Genomic DNA, 24,349 nt, shown 5'->3' with positions numbered 1-24,349 from the left:
GGAAAGTTTCTGCTCGCTATGCAGTTCTGTCTCTGCCATTTTCTCACTTTTGAGAGGTGAAAAATTAATTTTATCTTTTTTTCTTTTTCTTCCTTTTTTTTTTTTTTTTTTTAACCTAGTTTGTTATGATCTGCTAGTCAGTGACGGTTTAGCAAGGGAAAGCTTTGGAAAGTGATGCAAGCACCCAAGTAACTTGGAGAAAAACAAGTTTAAAGTAATGTAGAGAATGCCACTATTTCTGGACTCTTGAAGTCTTCTCCCTTTGAAGGAAATCTTCTTGGTTTGAGAATGTTTTGATTTGTATTCCTCCAGCAATTCTCAACAGAATACAGGATATTACTCAAAGCAACTGTTCATCATAACATACTGAGGAAAATGCACATTTTAAGTGCTATTGGTGATTTCAGTACTAACTGTAAGAAATTAATCTATCAAGCATATGTACAATTTTTAAATAATTAGGCAGTTCAGCCTTGATTTCAAACGCATTAAGATTCTTAATTTCCTAAATATCAGAATCAAAAGTTAAGAGAAAAACTGCACTGTGCACAATCTAATGAAACAAATCAATCAGTAGACAGATTCCCGTAGAATGCTAGGACTGCTTAGGACAGGACTGGAAAACTTCAGTTGTGTTTGTGAGTTTGTTTGTACACTATATCAGAAAAAGCCCTGGTCTTCCTGGTGAGAAGAGCAGAGAAACACTTGGAGGATCCAACAATTCTGAGTACTGTAGAAGTGTGATTGTATTTCTGCGATAACTCGACTAGAGAGAGACTTTTCAAAATTCTGAAAATACATTTCCGTTTCAGACTTGCCTGAGGAACCAGCCTGGCAGTATTTTTAATACAAATGTAAAAAAGTTTTAAGACTACAGAAGTCTTATAATCAGAGCACTAATGGAAACATTGCAAGACTAAAGGAAAAAAATCCATGGCGGTTATCACCAGATTTTTAAAATATCGTATATATAAAGGCATTTCATCTTAATGAAACAGCTGAAGTGTTCCACAAAAATGATCTGAAACATTTTGTAAAAATTTAAAGAAAAAGCAAAATGAACATGAGCCGGCTTCAGTGTGCGCTCGCAGCCCAGAAAGCCAACTGTATCCTGGGCTGCATCAAAAGGAGCGTGACCAGCAGGTCGAAGGAGGTGATCCTGCCCCTCTACTCTGCTCTCATGAGACCTCACTTGGAGTATTGTGTGCAGCTCTGGTGTCCTCAACATAAAAAGGACATGGAACTGTTGGAACAAGTCCAGAGGAGGGCCACGAGGATGATCAGGGGAGTGGAGCACCTCCCATATGAAGACAGGCTGAGAAAGTTGGGGCTGTTCAGCCTGGAGAAGAGAAGGCTGCGTGGAGACCTCATAGCAGTCTTCCAGGTATCTGAAGGGGGCCTACAAGGATGCTGGGGAGGGACTATTCATCAGGGACTGTAGTGACAGGACAAGGGGTAACGGGTTCAAACTTAAACAGGGGAAGTTTAGATTGGATCTAAGGAAGAAATTCTTTACTGTTAGGGTGGTGAAGCACTGGAATGGGTTGCCCAGGGAGGTTGTGAATGCTCCATCCTTGGCGGTGTTCAAGGCCAGGTTGGATGAGGCCTTGGGTGGCATGGTTCAGTGTGGGGTGTCCCTGCCCATGGCAGGGGGGTTGGAACTAGATGATCTTAAGGTCCTTTCCAACCCTAACTATTCTATGATTATCACATATCTGATGCTATAAAAGGTTACTTGGAGTGTTTTGTCAGTACAAAGTAAAAATACAAATGTAGCTGAAGCAAAATGCTTACTCAGTTGGATAAAACTGAAACAGCAAATCCAATCATCAGCCATAAGAAGAATATGTTGCAGTAATTACTTAAGTTCATATTTATGTAACCCTGATTTCCTGGGTATCTGAAGCAGAAAACATCCTGGTCAGTGTGCTATCTCAGTATCTGAGTAATTCAGGTCATTTGCCACACCAATGGCTAAACAGGTCATCTCAGAGCAGATCAGCTAATCAAATTTTTATACAAGGGAATTCGTAAGTATTAGGTATTCAAGCAAAATCTGCTCCACGAAATACAAGGCCTGGTAACTGAATGGAAGGCGTGGGTGCAGGAAAAGCCACAAATCCCTAAGAAACTTTAAATTATTCAGTTGAGATTTTGGAAACTGCCTAGTGATGCTGAAGTGACATTACATACCATAGGGACAAGACTTCCTAGATATGCAAAAGTGGTTTAATATTTAGAAAACACTACTACAACACTTCTCTTAAATGCCTACAAAAGAAGAAAAACATGGCAAGTGAAATGTAATTTTCAATTATTTTAAAAAAAAGAACATCCTGTGCCCCCCCCATACCTTTGTGTATAGAGGCCTATAGACAGATTCTATGTAAAAGGCAGATCAACTGTGATTCTACTAATATTTAGGCTTTCTTATTCAAGACATTTTGCAATCCAATGACATGATCATGGTAGGAGACTCAAAAATCCCCAGTTATCAGTTCTGTTTTATACTCCTCTTCTGGTAAAAGTATACTATGTGTGCACCAGTCTATGACTGAAGTGGGGAGGGTGAGCCAGGATGGGACACCAAACACAAATTTATACTAAAATATTGCAAAAAAATACCTTAACTAGTAAGATTATACTAAGAAAGACCCAATATCTCTGAATTTATCCTGCTAGACAGCATGCAGAGCAGGCTTTCTGTGTCTTAGTGAAGTGTTTCAACATTCATTTTTAGTCTTTATCAATGGTTAGGAATTTGATTCATCATCTGAATCACAATCCTGAAAAATTCTATAAAAAAAAGAAAAACCAAAAAATTTTGTACCAAAGTACCAGTGATGCTTTAATAAGGTGGTTTAAAAATGTTGGCTTTTTGTGTATACTTGTAACAGTTGAAAATCTAGCCAAAGTCATAGTGCGGCTGAGCAGGTGGCACAGATTCAGCCACCTCTGATTAAATGAATGCTAAATGCCACAATGTGTGATAATTAGACATGCTTCCCCTACCCCGTATTTGATCACACATTTCTAGTTTTGCTGTTTTTTCCCAAAGGAAGGTAGGAGTCCATTTTTCTCCTCCCTGTGAAATAAAGTCATTAAGAACCTAAGGACACAAAGCTAAGGAAAAGAGAGGACCGGCTACTACTAAAATGACACCTAATGGTATTAATTTAAAACTTTACGCTGAATTATTTTTTCTAAATAATCATCTTCCCAGCAGGTCTGTAGTTTCATCAGTTTCTGTATTTAAATATTGGGAAGTGAGATAGCTTTTATTATTACTATTTACAGCACAAAAGTCAGTATGTAAATTTGTCAGCACGCTCTAGAATTTCTGTTTTTTTCTAAAGCTTTTGCATTTCATGAAAATCTTTTGCTTTCATATTTATATCTTTTAAGAAAATTAGCCTCATAGGTGAAAATTTGTCAAACCTTCTATCCTTAAAAACCTTCTAGTTCTTGTACTTCTATTAGAAGTACAGAAGGCAACCAAAAGGCAGTAAATTTTTTCTTGCAAACAGATTGTTCTGATAATCACAATAGCAGTTTGTGTGTGTTCTAGCATCTGCTGAGACACAAAAACCATTTGGGTGAAATCACAACTCTAATTAAGATAAGGTGCTTGACTTCAACAGGGACTGTGTTTCACTCTCAGAATTCTAATTTGGGAACTGTTTGCGCAGTTAAGCATGTGGCACAGAAACACTGGCATCATCTACCTACTGCATATGCCATCTGTATGCCTAAATTGGAACAGTACTCTGAAGTAGCATTTTCTAGAATTTAATTCCCTTCACTTGCAATCTGGAACGTAACTTTGTGAGCAGAAGGGAATTAAATGTTACTGTGCACAAACCATAATACCAAGTTTCTAGTTCAACAAGAACTCACTCCAAATCTGTTTTTCTTCTGTAATGACAACACCATTTTTTCATGAAAACATAATATTAAGCCACATGTAACTGTTACAGACAACCATCACAAATTTACCTCAACAGGGTTATACAGAAACAAATTCTTCAATTAACCCTTAACAGCCCAAAGCAGTAAAATAACATTTAGTGCCTAAAAAACCGATTGTTCCTCAGCTTAGGAACTTTAATGGACTTCCTGGAGAATAAGTTTAAATGGTAATTCATTTTAAAGGGGCTTAAGGGGCTTCCTAAGTGCATGAGTTGAGGATCCCCTTTCCTTTTTTTTTTCTTTTTTTTTTTAAAACAGGCTGTAAAGAGTTAGTTAAGGTGCTGATGAGATGAATATGAAGGCAGGGCTGAGTAGGTAGGTGGGACCTACTCGTGTTCCGTTATCTTTGTTGTAAAATTGGTGTGCGTGATCTAACAGGACAGGCAGAAACAATTTCCCAGAAAGCAGTAACATTCAGCCATCAGCAGGCAGTTAGTTACAGGACTGAGAAAGAAATGGGATGGTTCATTAAATTCATTACCTCACAGGATGAAGATTGCGTGCGATAACTTGGCACAATCTTAAAGGTAATACTTCCACGCATTTCCCTCTGCAAAAAGAGAAGCAATTCTTTAAAGACTAAGATACTGAAGATAGAATCTCCAAATCACTAATGTTTGAAAGGAAAACATCCTAGTTTGAGAGCAGCAGTATGTTTTGCTAAAATAAATATACAGCAAAGCTAAAATGCAAGGGCTAATTTGCCATATCACTTATAAACAAACATTTAAATTTCCTCTCATTCATCTAAAAGATAAACAAACTTTATCAGTTTGTTAGCCTGGACAGATTTCAAATACCTAGAACCTAGAGCTGTATTTTAAGGTGAGAGATTCAGAGAAGGGTAGGTTTCTTCCATGTCAATCTTTTCTTTGTAGCTCTACTAAAGTGATATTTTCTTCCCTTTCATCATATATTTTAAATAGCAAAAGCATATTCACAGTTTCTGAAAAGCTGCATGTAACTCTACTAAAGGTAGAAATGTAAGAAATAGTCTTTCGTGAAAACAGAGCATGGGGTCTGCTAGTTTGCATTTACTATGGTGTAAGAATATTCATAACAAGTAGTAACTGCAGAGTGGCAGGAGATTGTGGCAACATGCTTGCTCAGCCATACTTTCTCAAATGACAGTTTGAATATAAGTGTCACTAAATGTCTGACAACTGCAGGACTTGATCTGGGCAGAAAGGTAAGCAGATCACTTCAAGTAATCTTGGAGTTTTTTCCCTTTCTCTCTGTCTGGCTCATTGTGAGTCAAAAAAAAAAAGAATGCTATTTGCCTGGACTCACTTAAGTTTGTCTATATGGTTCTGGACACAACAAAAGGATTAGTGATATCATCCACGATCCAGAGGTGAGGGCTGCATACAGAAAAAATTTGCAAGTTATGGAATATCAAACTTTACTAGCAAGGCCCAAGAATGAGTTTTCCTGCAAAAAGACAAGAGTCTGAGCTCAAAATATGTTTTATTTTTCTTTTTTTCTTTTTTTTTTTCTTTGTAACATCAATAACTATCAACCACAATTGTTACAAATTGAAAGAAGGGATGTTGCAGTTACATGTAAAGAATATATTTTTTCTCTATGATGATAATAAGTATTGCAACAGTTTGCCTAAAGAGGCACCTCTCCTGTCAAATTTCTGTCTTTCGATATTTTCAAGGCTTAATCTCACAAAGGCCTGAGCAACCTGGGCTGCATTCAATGTTGAGACTGCTTTGTGCTGGAGATTGCACTGGAGACCTTCTGAGGTTACTTTCAACTTGAATGGTTCTATGATTTATTGCCCTTGTATCTGTGTAACAAGTATATCAATAGTCAAGAAAAGCTTATTTTTTCTCATAGTATACTCAGTGACTACACTTGATGTAGACTGAAGATTTAAAACAAGGGCATGAAGTTTACAGACTACGTTGGGATGAGTGATAGGAGGAAAGCAGTATTTTTTTCTGTTATGTCCACCAGAGAAAAGAAACGAAACTCCTGCATTTCAAAGTAAACTCAGACATTAGAAAAACCTTTCTAAAACACAGAAGAAGAGTTGTACACTAAAGTCAGCTGCCTGGAGAGTCTGGGGAACATCCATTACTCAGATTCTTTTTAAGAGCTGGTCAGATGTACATCTCTCAGGAATGATTTGGTATCAATGATCTTATCGCTGGGACTACTAAACTGAATAAATAAAATGACAACTGGAGGTGCCTTCTACAATTCCTGGATATGAGATGCAAAAAACCAACTTCACTAAAACACAGGGGAGAGCCTGTAGAAGGCTTTCTCAGCTGAACACAGGAAGACTTTGTGTTACATACATTTGTAGACTATCAAGAAGAGAAGAAAAAAGGATTTTGTAAAGAACAGGAAAATGATTTCAGGCACTTACAAGCATTTTTTGTAGTTGTTCTACAGTTTGATTTGCCACACTGATTCCATTTATTTCTCGGATCTCATCCCCTACGTGGAGCGTACCTGCGGAGTTAATGAAACACAATCACTTCAAGCATGTTTTTACAAAATGAGATAATTGTAAGACAGTACTAATATTCATAAAAAGGCATAAATATGAAACAACACTAAAATAAGGACGTCGGTAGCTATTACGAATCTGTCTGTGCAATCAATACACCAGCATGAGATGCGCAGGCACCCTATAAAGTACATGTGAAAGATACTGTCCCTCATACAAGGACACTGTAAAAACTGCTCACATTGAAAAGAAAGTCACATGCAAGTAGTCAGCTGGAAATGTTCAAGAGAGATATTCAAGCAGTATTTTATCAGATGACTACTTAATGCAGTTTGGTTTCTGGACACAGTCTTAATATTATCTGTCAGATTGCTGCATTTTTTCATTTCTCTGATTTTGATATACCATAGTTACAGTATGCATTTTCTCTATGTACACTTAACTTCAGCTTGAATGTGAGTGATTGCTGTGCCTACCTACAATGTCAGATGATGAAACAAATATCTACTTATCTTAGGCAAGTCATAAACTGACCTGTTGAAGCTGGGATGGGAATGGCATGCTACAACATGGCTCTGAGACACTGCAAAAGCTAAACAAGTAGAGGGCAGTGAATGAATCAGTTATCCTTAGGAATAAAAGCAACCTAGGAGGTTCTTTTTGGATTACAATTTCTGACTTGAGTAGCTCAAGCCCACCCAATTCTCTATCACTTCTCCAAAAAAACTTCCATGGTTTATTATTAGCAAGAAATGGTTTTTGTATATAATGAATCATAGAATCAAGTAAGTTGGAAAAGACCTTCAAGATCATCAAGTCCAACCTTTACCTCCATACTGCCAAGTCCACCACTAAATCATGTTACTATGGGCCCAATCTACACAGTTTCTGAACACTTCCAGGGTCGGTGATTCCACCACTTCCCTGGGAAGCCTGTTGTAATGCCTGACCACCCTTTCAGTGATGTTTTTCCTAATATCCAGTCTAAACCTTCCCTGGCGCAGCTTGAGACCATTACCTCTTGTCCTATCACTTGTTACTTGGGAAAAGAGACCAGCCACTTCCTTGCTCCGTCCTCCTTCATGTAGTTGTAGAGAGCGATAAGGTCCCCTCTGAGCCTTCTCTCCTCTAGGCTAAACAACCCCAGATCCCTCAGTTGCTTCTCATCAGACTTGAGACCCTTCACCAGCTTTGTGCTTTTCTCTGGACCCACTCCAGCACCTCACTATCTCTCTTGCAGTGAGGAGCCCAGAACTGAACACAGTATTTGAGGTGCGGCCTCACCAGTACAGGGGGATGGTCACTGCCCTGTCCTGCTGGCTGCGCTATTGCTGATACAGCCCAGGATGCCGTTGGCCTTCTTGGCTGCCTGTGCACAAGCTAGCTCACATTCAGTAGCTCTCAGTCAGCACCTCCAGGTCTTTTTCCACCAGGCAGCTTTCCAGCCACTCTTTCTCAAATATGACAAGACCATTTACTTCACATACATTTCTTTCTACTGTATGATTTAAATAATTTGTCCAAGTACCCTTTTCTAACTACTGTACCTAATACAATTGCTGTACCTAATATAATTAATCTTATTTGAAAAACTAGCAACTGTTAAACAGTTCCTAAACTAAAACATATATACAGTAAATTACCTGAAAAAAGTTAACCAACTTGAATCCTGAAAAATCCTTAAAATCCTTTCCTGAACCAAACTAATTAGTTTTTCCAAAGAATACCATGCAAGTACAATTTTCAGCTGGACAAATGTATGAAAACTAAACTGTGTTCCTGCTAAACACAAGCACAGCCTAAAAGAGAAGAATCCTGAAAAGCTCTGTTCTTATAATTTCCTTTGGATTCTCTTCTGCAAAACAGAAGCTCACTTGGCAGTGCTACAGAGAGTGCCCAAAGTTCACAAAGACTCCCAGTACTCTCAAGACTAAGTCCTTCAGCCACATTAAATGCTCCAAACAATTCTTTAGGAACTGATCTGCTGATTGTGAAATTTTAAAAACGAACTCATCACAATGTTTATCACAATTAATAGTTTACTGAATGTGAATGCAACAGTCCTGCATCTGAATTTCAAATCAATCTAGTTCACGTCTAGAATATTAATGACCCAACCTCTAGTAAAACACTTTGAAAATTCATTTCTTTTCATGCGTTCTCAGGAAGCCATTAAATACCCAATTCTTAAAAAATATTCTAAATAAATGAGGCTTTCCTTTGACTGTATCATGCCAAAATTAAATTGTGTTTGAATTGGGTGTAATTGTTATTAAACAATAATACTGAATAATACTGCTCTGGAACAGTATTAAGATTCTTTAGCATTATTCAAAATACAAATCTGATAGGATTAAATATTAGAATAAGAATCAAAGTCAGTAATATCCCTGTATCAAACTATTTCAACAGTGCACTTAAATGAAATTCCCTCTTCTGGAGCATTTCCCATTTCTGTTATTTTGACAGAAGTGAATATTGTTCTGTTTGTGCCTGGAATGGAGCAGTATACATAAAAATTGGGAATAAAGCATGGATATTTAGTAGTAGATGGTCATTCTGTTTTGGTGAGTGGATGAGCTAGGAAACCATAAGAAAACATTTTCAGTCTCAGGGAAGAGACTATTATTATTCTGCAGAAACTTTACACTCTTTATAAATATTCTTGTTGGAAAAGAGTATTCTTGACATCTTTTAATAATGGGGATTCTGTACCATTTTTAGCTCTCATGATACCTTTGCTTAGCCATCTAATTTTGGTTGCTTTTAGTTCCTTTTCTATTGACAGTGCAGTGTTTCTTTAGAACTTAAACTATTCATGACTTATTGATGTATAACTCAGTTGTAACAATAAAGAATGGATGTATTTCTGGAACAAATTATTTCCTTCTTTGTCTTTGGAAGCCAAAGTGAAGACAGTTTTAGGAAGTGTGTGGTGTTGCTCTGCACAGAAGTAGGAGGTAGGAGAAATCCTACCCTATTAGGAAGAGCACAGAACAAATTCTTGGATTCCCTACTCAGAAACATTTTTTGTAGCCAAAAGGAAATTCTGTAGCTGAAAAGTGAAAGGCTATGAACATATAATCCTATTTTCACCAAGTTCTCACATAGGTTTTGTTAGACTTGAAGAAACATTATCAGAGGTAACAGTGTTTTAAAAATTAGTGTGAAATTTACATTAAGACTCTGAGAATGTAGCATAGACGATGTACAACTGCTGTTTTTCTGGTGAGGATAAATGGGCAGCCAGTAAATCCTCTCTCTTATTTGGAAATCTTTTAAAATGCCATATTGGGACCTCTTCTTAAATGCATCTTAAGAATGGTTTCACATTTAAGCACGTATGCCCCAAACCAGTCAGCAGCAAAAAACACCCATGGGTTAAGGTACTGAGAGCTACTGAGAACTCAGGCTATATGCAGATCCACTGAAAATAATATTTACAGTGTAAGTATTCTAAACAGAATCCACAGGTAAAAACTGAATGGACAACTGAGCTAAGTTAAGGCACAGACACGAAAGTGAAATCCAAGACATAATTAAAAGCCTGAAATCTAAGGTACAATTAATGTACTTATCCTAAAAAAGCAGACAGGTCAACAAAAAGACAATTTTTAATGGCTGAAACTGGTGTTTCATTTTCATTGAGCTGAATCCTCCAGCAGGTGCAAGTAGATAGCATCTTTACAAGCCTATCTTCCTACTTCAACATTTTGAATAGGCACAACTATATTCAGCAGGCCTGGGTAGAGCTGGCATAGAGACAGGAGGCAGACATCACAGCAGCTACGTTGTTGTGACTGGGAATTGTGCAGTTTGTACTTAATATTGCTAGACCTGAAATTATGCAGTTCCAGTAACCCTCCCAGTAGATCTGTTGTTTAGTCACTGGTGTTATTCCCTGGCAGTTTTCCATATAGAAAGAGAAGACAGGAGAAACAACAACATACCCCCCTCTCCCACCCTCTCCTCCCCAAATAAAAGCCACAGATCCTGTCAATAGGATTCAAAGACATGTTGTGCTCAAGATCACTGTGAACTTACATTTATATTGTTCTATTCAGTAAAAATATTCTAAATATAGGTATGTTGAATGAAGCAGTGAATGAAAGCATCTAGAGCACTAACAAAAATAGAAACATGCAGAAGAGCTACCTTAGGTGCAACACATACAAAATAGTTTAAGATTCCCAAATCTTTAGAAATAAAAGACACTGTATAATTAAAAAGAAAATATCAGAGTGTTAATGGGCATAGTTGGTTTTTTTAACCACTTCTAACAGGTTTTAGAAGTTTTATTACACCCATATTATGGAACACAGTCTTGTGAAAAAATTCTTTGCAGAGATCACCAATACTTAAGTACACTTGAAAGAAAACCTTTTTCCTGTGAATCTTAAAGCAATCTCCTTGTAAAATTCACTTTTAGAAGCCAAATAAATTTCAGTTCAGAGGGTCCTCTAAGGGAATATAGAAGTCCATACAAATTCCATTTTTGCTTGTACAGAAAGTTTTATCTTTCCTGCTTATTGACAGGTTTGGTCATATCAAGGAGACTAAGTGAATATACCAGGGAAAGGACTGCTGTACCCTTTCCCTGTTTTATGTTCTGTCTCCCTAATTACCCGTTCCTAGCATCCTTTGAAACAGAACAGTAGACTAGAAGAAACCTTGGTCTGACAAATGATGGAAATTTGTGTATTCATCAAAAGAAGAAGATGGCAAACTGGAAAAACGAAAGTAACATTTCTAAGCTGCAATCCAACTTTGCAGTTAACAACTTAGTGGGAAGTTTATCCCTTTAAAGTAGGACAAAACCCAGCTATTTTTTTTGACATCTGATCTGGATACACAAAATTGAAAAAGGAGTAGACTGGAGATGAGAAAAGGTGTGTGAAGCATTTGCTATAGTAGTGAAAACTGAAAACAAAGATTCAAGTTCCAGGCACAAGAAATGTTTTTATTTCAAAAATCATTTTTATGAGCCTCAACATCAAAAGTACAAAGATGCTGTGTGAAAATACATGGAGAAATTTATTTTCATTTTTGTTGAACAAAGCTCTTTCATTTTTACATGGAAAGTACTGTAAGTAGTCAAGGGATTATTTTTTTCTTTTTAACAGAGCATTAAATAAGTATAGCTCCAGAAATTATTGGCATTTTAATCTGTTATTGAGCTATACCTCCATTACCCTAGTTAAGGCCTACATGAAACACAGTGGGCCCTCATCTCAAAATGCAGACTGGAAGGTAACAAAGGTGGTCATCTGGACTCCACCCAGATAGAGGTACACTACTATGGAAAAGTAGCAGTCAAAATGAGGAGTATAACCATTACACAGTTTGTACAAAATTATTTAAATAACTGTGCTTGAAGACAAAGCTAATAATGACAAGTAATTACCTTGCCGGTGAATCATTCCTCCGTGCATAATTCTTGCCACAATGCAATGGTTCAGCTCATTCATTTTTAAAGTGATTCCCTAGAAAGAAAAAAAAAAAAAAGAAAAAAGCTTGAAGGCAGGGTATAAATCCTAAGGTTATAATAAAAACTTTGCCACTCACTTAGATATGAGCAATAGAAACAAATACTATTTATGAAGATGCAATACTTTAATGCATGAGCATTCTGGTTTGTTAAAGATGCAATTCTGTATTACAGTGCAAAGTGCTCAGTTTAGTTAAAAGCTTAATCTGCTTTAAGTACTGCAATGTTTTTAAACAAAACCAGCAGTAGTATGAATACATACATAGCATTTTAAGTTAAGTGTATACACAGGAGAATAAGTATCTACAACGGCTGCTGAACTATACCAGTTATACCAGCAACCCCACTTCAAAGTGCAGAAAATGTCATTAAAATCATTATAATATTGATCTTTACCAGCACAGAGTCAAGAATAATACTGAGGTGTCCTCCATACCATTGGTTCATCTGTGTTCTTCTGGAACTGCACCAGTCGAACTCGTGTTACATTCTCCATATCCATATCACCGTTGGCGCTTTCTGGAGAATCCCCGTTTAGGTATGGAGAAGTGGGAGGAGGTGTAACTCTCAGCGCTTCATCACTGTAAACTTCATGTGCCACTACATCATGAGTCTGAAGTAAGGCCTAGAGGAGATTACAGCAACAAAATATCAGACTTCCATCATCTCTGATGCCAACCACTCATTTTTTACAAGTATTTTTGAAGCTTTTTAGAAATTAAAGGAAATCCAAGATATCTGTGCCTCATTGTCTATATAGAAGCTTTTCCCTTAAAGGGGTTTAAGATAAAATTCTGCAGACTACAAATGTGTAACACACCCCTAGCCTTTAAAATCTGCATAAGCAAACCTGATTTTCTACTGTAGATGCCTCAATAAGAATGATGCTGCTTTCCTTTTCCCCATCTTCTGCAAGGTGTCAGAATTAAAACATTTTTATTTATGTGCCTAGACACAGAATTTGGAAGCTACCTTTCTGAGCAAACTGTTCTATAGTAATTACCCTAATAAGATGGAAAGCTATTCAGATCCAGTGGTATTTTATTCTAATTAAGACAGACTATGCATCAGTTTTGTCTGAAATAATGAAATACTGGTTTTTTTGCTGTTTACCAGCATAATCGCTTCCATATTCTCCCCTTCCTCCAGAGCACAACCACATTGCATTCAGAATGCCTGATAAAAATTACCATCTAACCAATAAACTGCTCAAATAGTACTTTGTTGGTTTTATTCTGTTTCTTAATGTAGAGAAGGGTACAGCACATAATCGATTAAATGTAATTTCATATCTGCATTCAACTATTAATGAGTATATTATAGCAAACTTGCTTCTGTCCAAAAGCTAGATATGATTTATATGTGAACATGCTAGTTCTACTCCTATACTGACTCATTAAGCACCAGACATAGATCCTGCCTTTATACCCAGATTGTCACATTTCTCGGATAGGGATTGATAAATCAAGCCTAGTTCTTGCAGTATGTTCAACAACAGTAGAGATATCAGCGACCACTGCAGTTAGAACCATGTATATTATAGTTCACGTCTTGTTAATTTTAATCTAAATGCTCATAGCTCTTAACTTACAAAACCCACCAATCTTGCAAGGCTTTAGATTGACATCTAGAATTTGTTTTGGCAGAGAAATCTGACTCTGCAACATCTTAGTCTTCAATTAAAATGTTCAAGTAGAACTTAAACTGAAAAAAAGTGATAAAAGATGTATTTCTGAAGTAGAATCCAAGGGAGAAATGGGAGTTTCATGGCCTCTACAAAATCCTGAATTTGTCCTCAAGGTAGGAATTCTAAAGTGTACCATGTTATAAATGGTAATTTCATAAACAGTTTAAGTTCCCCTTCCTCAAATCAGTTTCAAACTATAGTTTGGAATTCAGCGTTATAATGATGGAATGGAATTCCCTAAATTAGCAAGGCTCTGCCCACATTCCTTCCTGTTTTTCTAATGTTTCAAGCCCACCCACACAAATCCTGCTTTTAGTTAAATACTAACCTGTATCTGCATTTTCTGTTTTCACCTTATTTTGTCAACCACTAAGCTCAAATTTACAATTCCTCTGCATTAGTCTGTACTACTAAAGCAACATTTTGTATTAGAAATTTGGACCATACATGTACGTTAAATCACTTTAATTAAATAAATTCTTAATTTGATTTTTTTTTAATTGGGTGTAAACTTATGTGTGAATACTCCTATATAGGTTTAGGGATTTAGCTTAATTCTCATTCTAGCATCTGAAAACTGTTTGCAGTTGTCCCAAATAAGATAAGAGCAGCTGTGTGCAAACATGCATTAGCTCTGGCTGTTACAAGAAACATCCACTCTAGGAGTGAGTGTGGTCTTGGCTTTGCGTGCAAGTGCTTTTTGACAGAGCAGGATAATCTTCTATGTTTCCTTCAGCTCAATCTATTCCAAGCTACTCAATTTCATGCACCTGCCTGTATCTGTTATACTCTCCATGCTTCAACATTACATTTTTTATGTAATTCAGGGCCTTACATTTGTTTCACATCACATATTTGCCTTCCTTTATACTATATTTTTAACAATAATATACACTTTGTCAGAGGTTAAAGTATGGTAGTTTGAACATTTTTAAAGGTTCATAACTATACTAGATTATTTTTGAACATGGTAACAAGAATTAACACAAATTCAGAAACACCAGATATTAAAATACAGCAAGCTCAGTTTAAATATTGAAAACCTTTAATATAAAGACTTCTATTGGACTTAAAGTTACTAATTTTCATGCATTTCTGTTAAGTTTGATAACTTAGATTTTTTCCTGTCTCTTTTTCATTTGCAAAACATCATAATCCTGCTGAAAATTAGTCTAGTGAGAACAAGTGCTTTCTACTATATTGTAGGATCATTGTCTGTAAAGAACAGGGTAAGAAGGCACATGATGATGGCTAAAACTTCAATATGTAATTAAGTAAAGTTCTCCCAGTACAGCAAACATTTCAATTGCTGCCACATACTAAACACACATATTAGAACGTTTTGCAAATAAAACTGGCACATTTGAAAAAGTAGTTGTGTAATGGAATAAAAGCTCCTTGAACACAACAAATGAGGTACTCGATAATCTTTTAAAGAATTCCTAAATTAATTATCTGCTGGAAGATCTCTATGGAAAATTTACATACGTTGATTTAAATTAAAATGTTAAGCATTTACAGACTAAATTAATAACTCACTCCTGCACCCATAAGGCACCCAAGGATAAAGCAAAACTAAAACAACAAGAAACCTTGAACTTGAAGATCTTGGTGTTTAAACAACTGTTTTAAGTGTTTAACACTGTGTTTAAGTAAATGTTTCAGACTATACTCGATTGTCTTCTGATCAGGTATACACATCAGATAATAATATAAATAATAGTAAAATACAATGCTATCATACAGGTGATAACACATATGATCCTAGTTATTACACCTTATTGCGTCAGCCTCCATGCTTCAGTCTCTGGTTAGCACCTTACTAACCAGAGTATTGCTCTGTACAGTGTTTGGTAAACACATTGAGTGTAGGCTGACAATACTGTTTTATAAAATTATTTCCTTTCATAATGGTATCTATTTTAAAGGCTTTGGCTCTGAAAGAAAGTTTAGCATGATAGAGAAGAACAACTTTGTAAGGTCTGCAACCTTACAAGAGGTGTATCCAGAAGCAGGACTGGGAATGATGGGAGAAGATGGGATTGCCTCTGACATCTGGAGACTCTTTGGTCTTTGGTGTCTACAGCTTATATCCTCCCTAGCCTGGACTGTGTGTTTGTTCCCTTGCTTCTTCTGGCTCTGGCAGCATTTAAGTTGTCCCTAAATCTTTTTGCTAAATGGATCATTGTTTTTTTGGAGCAGTTTTCTACTAGTTTGGCACAGTACAGTACCAAAGTGTAGCGCAAGGGAGAGGATGAAACATGTGGAGAGGGGATGTGACTACATCAACTAGCAGTTTAGCTTGGGATGCCACAGACTAACTTACTGAAATTATTCCTCAGCAAAAATACTCATTATGGATTTGCAGCTTATTCCATATAAAAAAAACCCATCCCAACTTTTCATAAAATTGCAGCAAAAGAATTCTGACAGATGGTTTTATGTTTCGGAAGATATCAGGTGTAAATAGAGATACCTGTAAAAGATTATTTCCAGCTCACTTTTCCTATTGTTTGATTTGATACACGAATCTTTTATATGCCACGATCATTTTTATTGATGCCTACTCTGAAAATAATTCATACTTAAAAAAATGTTCTCTCTCCCCAGTGCCTAATGTTTTATCAACACTGTGTGGTAATTATGCAAAGAAAAAAAAAAAGGTAAATCAAATGAAAGTAGAGTAGCAGAAAGTATTATTCTTGGGTGTTTTCCTTCCCCCTTTGTTTTTTCCTAAATATTTCTTACAATACAACTAAGTACCATTCCACCTTGTTTTATGTTCTATTTCAAGCAAGTATTCCTGCCAAGTATTCAACCAGATTTGTTACAGACTTCAGGATAGGTATCATCTCCAGGCAATAAAATATCTGTGTTGCTGAGTACAACATAAAAAGCCAATGTCTGCATTAGCAATTAGCGTAATGAAATAGGAATGAATCACAAGTAAAACAATTGGGTTAGTTAGGATGTGAAGTACACACTGAACACATTGCAGGAGTGATTACTTCTGACCAGCTTCTGTCTTGCCCTGTGGACTGAATGCCCATCAGATGCTGGATTACACTGGCTTCTGGAGTACATCTTTGAATTTTATTTTATCTGAAAGGAGTCTAGTTTGCATGCTCTGGGGCCTTTACATGACACAAGCCAAAGCACTATAAGGTGACAACGAGGAAAATCACTTCAAAACACGCTCTTACTCTGATTTTAAATACTAAAATAAACGCACCCAAGGCTACAGTGGCCATCAAAAGAACACACTGGGACATGCAGCTATCCAGATTTAATCTTATACCTGAATATGAGGTTTGTTTCAGCTCACTCTTTCCTGGAAATTAGGTTTATCCTTCAGACTTACTGTAATTCAGCTTTCAGGTGAGCAAATTCCACAAAGCCCCCTGCATATAACCCTTGTGTAAGGAAAAGTCAAATTCATGATTTTAAACTGACAATAGTGTAAAGCACATTTAAGCAAACACTTTTATGTTTGAATTTATGAATTTCATCCACAGCATAAACAGAAGAAATCCTTTAAGTAGTCTGAAAAGACTGGGCTTCACTAACTTGAATCAAGTTATTAAGCAGTCACATCCCAGAACTTAGGACAATTACTGCCAACAAATCAGGTTTGTGAAACAGACACTGTAGGAATTGATATGTAACTAGACTGTAGAAGCTATTGATTTATCATAAAATAGTGTTGAATAAACACTTATTTTGCAATGAATTCATTCACCTTTACCCTAACAAGACCTTGAAGGAAAGAAAAATAAGGATCCCAGTTCTGCCTATGCATATCCAGAAGGATTTGCTCTTCTTTCTAAGTGCAACACAGCTCCCCCAAAGACAGTGAAATTGTTCCATAATTAGATTAGTCCAAACTGCTGACAGTTTTCAGCACAGTAATGAGGACCAATAGTAGCAGTAACTATTTTGCCAGGCCAGCAGAAATATTTATTAATAGGTATATTGTATTATATGCAGTTTCATCACTTGCAGATTTTAGGGAGAACTTACTGAACTTAAGTTTTCTAATGTAAAGAATATTATAAAAAATAAGCCCAAGAAGAGTAGCATTTGCTTACCATGAAATGAGGTTGTGTTAAAATACGCTTTAGCTCCTTTGCATCATTGTTCTCTGGGTAACATGAAATTTCTTCCAATACCTGCAAAATAAGCAGGAGAAATGCCCATGATAACTTTCTTTTAAATAAAGCTATTAATCAAACAAATGAAAACCCTCACTGATCAGTCAGAATATCTATAAGAATATACAAAAGAATATTTTTGACAGGAGAACACTTAGGAGAATATGCTCCCCCCCAAGAGAATAAAATACCTCATTTTGATTTTCTTTCTGAGAGAGATTAAAGTAGAAATTTGAAAGAAACAGTTACTCTTTTTTCAATTGAAAGTATTCCTCCAACAGCTAAATATATGGAATCAGAAAGGAAGCACTAATAGAAGACACACATCACCACCACCAATTGCTACTTTCACGCACGATCTCAATTTATTAAAATAATCAGTTTAAAAGCAGAATTAAAAAGACACATAAAGCTTTCTCCCACAAATTAGATTGTTAAAGACATCAAGTGTAGGTGTAGTCCATCTGCTATCTCACCTCCAAGCTCCAAATTTTATAAAATCGGAGCCATACTTCAGCTTATCGCTGGGGGAAGGAAGAGGAAGTAAATAAGCTTTAAACCATTTGCCTGCAACCTGATACTTAAACCTTTAGTTTCACATGCAACTACTTGGAAAACAAAAGCAGAGTAATTTACTTCTGGAAGCACTTTTCAGGATTAACTTCCAGAAAATTTTGCAGACTGGGACTTCAGGCTCTCTATCAGTGTGACTTCAGTTACTACACACTGTTTTAAAGTCTTCCCGTTCATCCTGTTTTAATAGAACTATAAACAGTGTTTCCCTTTGACACTACCCTTAAGAACTGTACTTACTTTTACTGATAATATATAATACAGCTATTTTGCTTTTACTACTTGTAATAAATAAACAAAATACTGTCTGTCAGGTATACTTATGAATATCTGTCTATTTATCTTTGGTCAAATGGGCCACCTTCATTGCATTTCTAGGTCTGCTTTTCTTAGAGCTACCTATGAGAAACTTAGTTTTTGAATTTAAAGAGCTGATACCTGGAAATTTTTTTTTTTTTTTTTTTTTGTGACTTAATCATATAAACATGAAACTTCTGCAGATAAACTGAATATGAAAGGTACCCCATTTACCCAACAAGAGTATTCCTTTTAATGCTGCTATTGTTGCAGCAAAGGTTAAATGATGAAACTGAGTAATGTATGTAACACAGACATAACTCAATGATGCACGTTTATGTAACTTAAATAAGCAACAGTAGAATTCGGAAAGAATTCAGATTATACAACAAAATATGTATCGACGTCTTAATGAAGAAAAAATGTTTCACTTGAAATACAATCAAACTTTCAAAGTAAAAAAAAAAAAAAATTTTAAAGCCATTACCTCTTTGGCTCTCTGTACAGCATCACTTGGAGGATTCCTGATTTGTGGTGAAGATTTTGTGTTTATTTTATCATAAAGCTGAAATAAAAGGAAAACAAACCTTTGAAATCATATGCTACCTTACATAAAGTAATGATGAATGCTAACAATAGCCTGCTTACGTTACCGAAATTAAGATGACTGTTAAACTGCATGAGCCACAGATGTTTTATATACAAAATCTAGCAGCTCAGGGTTTTGGCTTTTCATTTTTAAACATTTCCAGATTTGAACAGTGCCATAGATTCAAAGTTCATGGGATGACATGGGAAAGTTCAAGAGGTTAAGGGATTCTGCAAACCTCCCATGCTTTTTCCACAGATTTACAGAAACTTTATTCTTCTACTAGAAGTGATCCTATGAATCTCAAATAAATGCTGTGAGCCATACATTCTGCTATAAAATCAAATTATTCTGCATATTGCGCTTGTCTCAATAAATCAAAGCAGCAAACATTCCAAACAGTAATTTAAATAAACCTCAGAATATGGGAAAATGCTCTTGAAGACAGAAGGGTACAAAAGCCAAAATCTTAGAAGAGAAAACCAAAACTTCCCAAGAAGGAGTGCTCCCAAAAAAAAAAAAAGGTAACTTTATTTTTACTAGGATTTCCTATTGGACAGAAGAATGCCAAATTATTTAAATAGGAAATTGTAAACCTTCCATGTTAATTATTTGTTTTGAAAAAACTTTTAAAACCCCCTAACTATGCAAAATACAATAGGAGAAAGATCTGTCTTCAGTTTCAAATTAGACATAGATGTTACAGGCTTTCTCTCATACAAACCTAACAGACTGTGTAGATTTCAAAGGAATAAACGATACTTAAGAACGAAAAGGCATTGTAATAAGTACTATTTTCAAATAAAAATGTTTTGGCTTACTTTTCAAATGATATGAAGATGGACATGCTTGTAATTATTCCTATTTATGTTAGATGACTTCTTTGAAATGTTAGACAGAAAAAAGACACAAATAACTATTTTTAGGATATTAGAGAATATTTTATCACAGTGAGGGTGGTGAAACTCTGCAACAAGTTGCCAGGGAAGTTGTGGAGCCTCTCAACTTTGGAAATACTCAAAATCCAACTGAAATTCAAAGTAGTGTACATAAACAAAGATTCAAAATACACAAGGGACTCTTAACACCTTTGGCATCCCTAAAGGATGAGTTGACAAGAACGCCCCATTTAGGCTGTTCAGCAAGAGTTGCTCAGAAGCTTGCTTGAAGAAGCTTGTAACTGCATGGGTTGGCTAAGGACAACCTCGGATATTTGAAAAAGGGAATCTTGTCATGCTGCAGAACTGCTCTCTTGTATTTCTCATGTGAAATACTATTCTATTTTAGAAAGGATGCAAATTGCAATAAATGCAATCCAATAGCATCATCATAATTTTCCTTGTGTTCTCTAACAATCTATCTCACATGCTGAACATTTCAAGTCCATATGCAAATAAATAAAGAGGAAAAATAGAACAGTCAAGCTAAACCAGTTTCTTCCACATCCAACAACTTCACCTTGTGCTGCCAAAATACTTAACAGTTTAAGCAGCATTGACTACTGGTGAAGTCTTTAAATTACAAGCTTTCTGCTATCTTGTAGTTCAGGAGACATTATAGCTGCGTACACAATTATTTGTTTTTTCCTTTTCTTAAATAAGTAAAGAAAACATACCCAAACTCCAGCAACTCCAAATTGTTAAGTATCACATTCATACACCTGTTAAGAAACTGCATTAAGTACTGCATACTAAGTGCAGTAGGAGCTGATACCCAACATGAATACTATTGAGTGTATTTTTCTCAGACTCACACATACATCCTGTTTAATGAAACTGCAGAAATCACAGAAAAGATTAATGAAATTACATAAGAGTTAGCATGAAAATATTAGTTATTTCTAGCAATTGTTTAAAAGCTAAGTTGCTGAAATTGCTGATGACTCAAATTGCTGTTATTGTGATTCAAAAGAACCAGTAGTTTACAGAAACATTTTTTTTTCTCACTATCATGGGAGAGTTATCTTCTGAGACTAGGAAGAAGGCAGAAAGGACAGTAGAAAGCAGTGCCTCTAAGAATGTTTAGAAAAAAATCAAGGCAAAGTTCAGACTAAACAAGGGTGCATTTATTTTCTCATGCTGAGGCATGGCACTTAAATTTCATCTTCAAGGAATGCTACTTACTGAGGTTTGCTTCCAAAGCATCAAACTATTAGGAGGGACTCTGACAGCACTCAAAAGAAAAACCTATTAGGAGGGACTCTTAAAAACACTTAAAAACATTTAAAACACTTAAAGACACTTAAAAGCAAAACCTTCATATTTGCATTTAGGCTTAAAGCCTATATATTACCCAAGACACAGGATCCAGTCATTGTTTCTGGAGGTAGAAGACAGCCTCAATTAGAGAAAGAATGTATTTTTAGTAGCTTCCCTAGCACAAGCAGATCTCTTCTAAGCAATCTTGTTGGGTACTTTACCTCCAATGCTTATTACAGTGGAAGGCATTCATTCCAGAGTCTAATAGAAACACTATATAAACAGCCTACACCACATAACATTTACCCTGAGCATAATGTGTTTTTCTCTAAAGTTCTGTCCAATCTTAACTCTAAAAAGCAAGAAGGAAACAAAACACACAATAAATCTGAAAAGAAACTTGGAACCTCTCCAACTTGAAATGCATATTTAAATGGTGAATTCCTAATTAAAACATGGCATGGTTGAAATGGTATACTCTAATTCAAATTAGTTCATGAAGTTTTTAGCTTACAACCAAGACACACCTTTAAAAACATAGGAAGTAACAGTAAGTAAACCCAGAAACAAAGGAAGTATTAGTACCTCTTAGTATTTGCTTTAGATTTTAATTTTTTTCAAGATACCATTTCAGCAATGCTTTCACAGAATTTTTTGGGCACTAAAATAAATCTAGTTCTAAACTGTCTTGTTTGGTATGTACTCATATAAACAGAAGGACACATCCAGGATATTATTCTGTATCTCTCATTTCCAATTTTAGTAATTGTATGTGCAGTCTGGACAGAATTTTTAGCATTATGTTATGAACCCTATTTTAAAAAACTCATTAACAATAATTAGTCTTTATTGGTTACAGAAGATTATTAGAAGTTTTCCGTCAGAATCAGCAGAATCTGGCAAGAGGAGCAAAGCTTATGCTATGCATTAATGCACCAGAACTGGTGAACACTCCTAATTTCTTTGCAATCTTTGAAAAAAAAGATTGTTTGGCAACACTTTTCAAGTATTTTTGCACTTAAACAACAGCTGGAGCAGAAGCAATTAAGAAAAAGAAATGTGCAGCTCTATAATTTGACTCTGAAGGCACCTGAATTTAGAGGTTTCATTTTGACACATTAAGAAGAATATTTGTTCCCTTGGACATAAGAATCTAATACACCTTTGAATGTTTTACAAAATGTTTAAGAAAATTGTGAATGAAACCTGTTTGCACACCTCGTAGATTAAAGTAAACATTAATGACATCTACAGCCAAGTCTCATATACTCCTGTGGTACAGAATATATTAACATGTGCAGTTAGCTACACAATTTTAATCACAGCCTGTTTATGATGCTGCTGTTTTTCAGCAGCCCTGCAACTCTAAGTCCTTCAAGGACCATGCCAAATGTGGTTTCTTATGGAACAGAATAAAGTGGTTCATTCTTCACTGTCCTCAACAGAATGTTTTTCTATGTAATACCAACAGACATTCAGTGGAGTAAAGTCTCTATGTGCCCTAATGATGGGCTCTCTTTTTCCTTTTATTTTCCAGCAAATAACGCTGCCCCTCACCCCATGAGCCCAACCGGCAAGAATTTCACTCAGCAATAAGCATAAATATAACTGAAAATTTCTAATAATAATTAACTATAATTGTAAAATGCCACAGCAATTGTAATGGTTAGAATTTCAAGACTTCTGAATATTTTGCTTCTCAGTCTCACTTCTCAGCACCAATTCTGCATTTGCTACACAGAAAATCAGAAAAAGAGCTTGCTATAGAAAAGCTTAACAATCACAACAGAGATGTTAACAAAACCTGATATAACAAATGTTAATTGACGTTATAGCTAATTAATAGACTAAAACTGCTTCTTAAAAAGACACATTTTGCTTAAGTTTTGCATGCTAGAACACAAATAGTATGAAGAGAATACCCACAAGAAGTCAGGTTGTGTCACTATCAGCTGCTCAACTTCGTAGGAGTTGTCTTCTATCTGTATAAAGGGAACTCGTTTCTTCTGATGTTTAAAAGCAGACAGCCCAAAGCCTAATCCACAATCAGGCAGGCGAGACAAAACAACAAACTCGTCTCTTCTGACTAGTTTTTCAGATGTGCAGAAATTCCTTTTTAACTGTTTCCTGTAAGAGGAGTCATGATACTGCCCAAACACAACCCCCATTCAATGTCAACTGAAAAATTTAGATGTGTCACAACTAGGAGAAATTTAGCCTCACTGTCTGGTCAAATCTTGAATGCAATCAAAGCTAGATCACACAGTGAAATCAGCAAGTATTTTATCCAAAATCTGGAAGTTACTGTGATGCTAAAGGGAAGCTTTTGTTAAAACAAGAGCTACTGAACTGCTAGAGCATAAACCCCTATGATCTTTCAACACAAACACATGTTTTTTGAGGATTCCATTCTAATTCAGACAGACAGATACTGGGTTGCCAAACTCAAGTATTTAAATCTCCAAATTGAAACATCTAAAAATAATCATTAAAACATGTAACTATATATTTGATTTTTGATTTCTGAACAATATAAATATATACAATACAGTGAGATTAGAGGACTGTTTTTCATCAGTTTTAGGTTTGTACCATCTAAAAATTCTTGGGGGGAGGTGCTGCCCCTTGCACAGCAACATTTACTAACAAAAAGGCTTGTTGCTGTTACCTTTCACAGCTCCCTATCATGGATCTCCATTTACTCCAGAGGTTTCATGTGCTGCAAGTCTGAAAGAAATCCACAATCTACTGAATGAAATAATATTCACAAGCAGCAATATCAAAGAAGTGCTAAAATTAAAAAGCCAATTAGATGTTTGATAGACCACCTTATTCTTTCTTCCACCAGTTCTGTTTCATTTCTTCTTTTCTGTGTAAAATGTTGTAACCTTCCTATGGGTGCCTCTTTCCCTGGGATTCTACTCCTTTAT

The 24,349-nt window shown here is 35.8% G+C and overlaps 1 protein-coding gene across 5 annotated transcripts in view; it reads right to left on the bottom strand.

Annotated features, from left to right (window-relative positions):
* The window catches only part of CASK (calcium/calmodulin dependent serine protein kinase), a gene marked incomplete at both ends in the record, with an annotated part of 204,646 nt that overhangs the window by 27,992 nt on the left and 152,305 nt on the right, over window positions 1-24,349 (bottom strand). For all 5 annotated transcript variants that reach the window (XM_080613241.1, XM_080613243.1, XM_080613244.1 and 2 more), the window contains 6 exons: window positions 4,451-4,519; window positions 6,353-6,438; window positions 11,841-11,919; window positions 12,361-12,549; window positions 17,700-17,780; window positions 19,120-19,197. In XM_080613241.1, coding sequence (XP_080469367.1) covers window positions 4,451-4,519; window positions 6,353-6,438; window positions 11,841-11,919; window positions 12,361-12,549; window positions 17,700-17,780; window positions 19,120-19,197 — 582 coding nt within the window. The remainder of the gene's footprint in view (window positions 1-4,450; window positions 4,520-6,352; window positions 6,439-11,840; window positions 11,920-12,360; window positions 12,550-17,699; window positions 17,781-19,119; window positions 19,198-24,349) is intronic.

The sequence above is a fragment of the Psittacula echo genome (assembly GCF_963264785.1).
Source record: "Psittacula echo genome assembly, chromosome: 3".
NCBI lineage: Eukaryota > Metazoa > Chordata > Aves > Psittaciformes > Psittacidae > Psittacula > Psittacula echo.
This window is presented reverse-complemented; position numbering and strand designations above follow the sequence as displayed.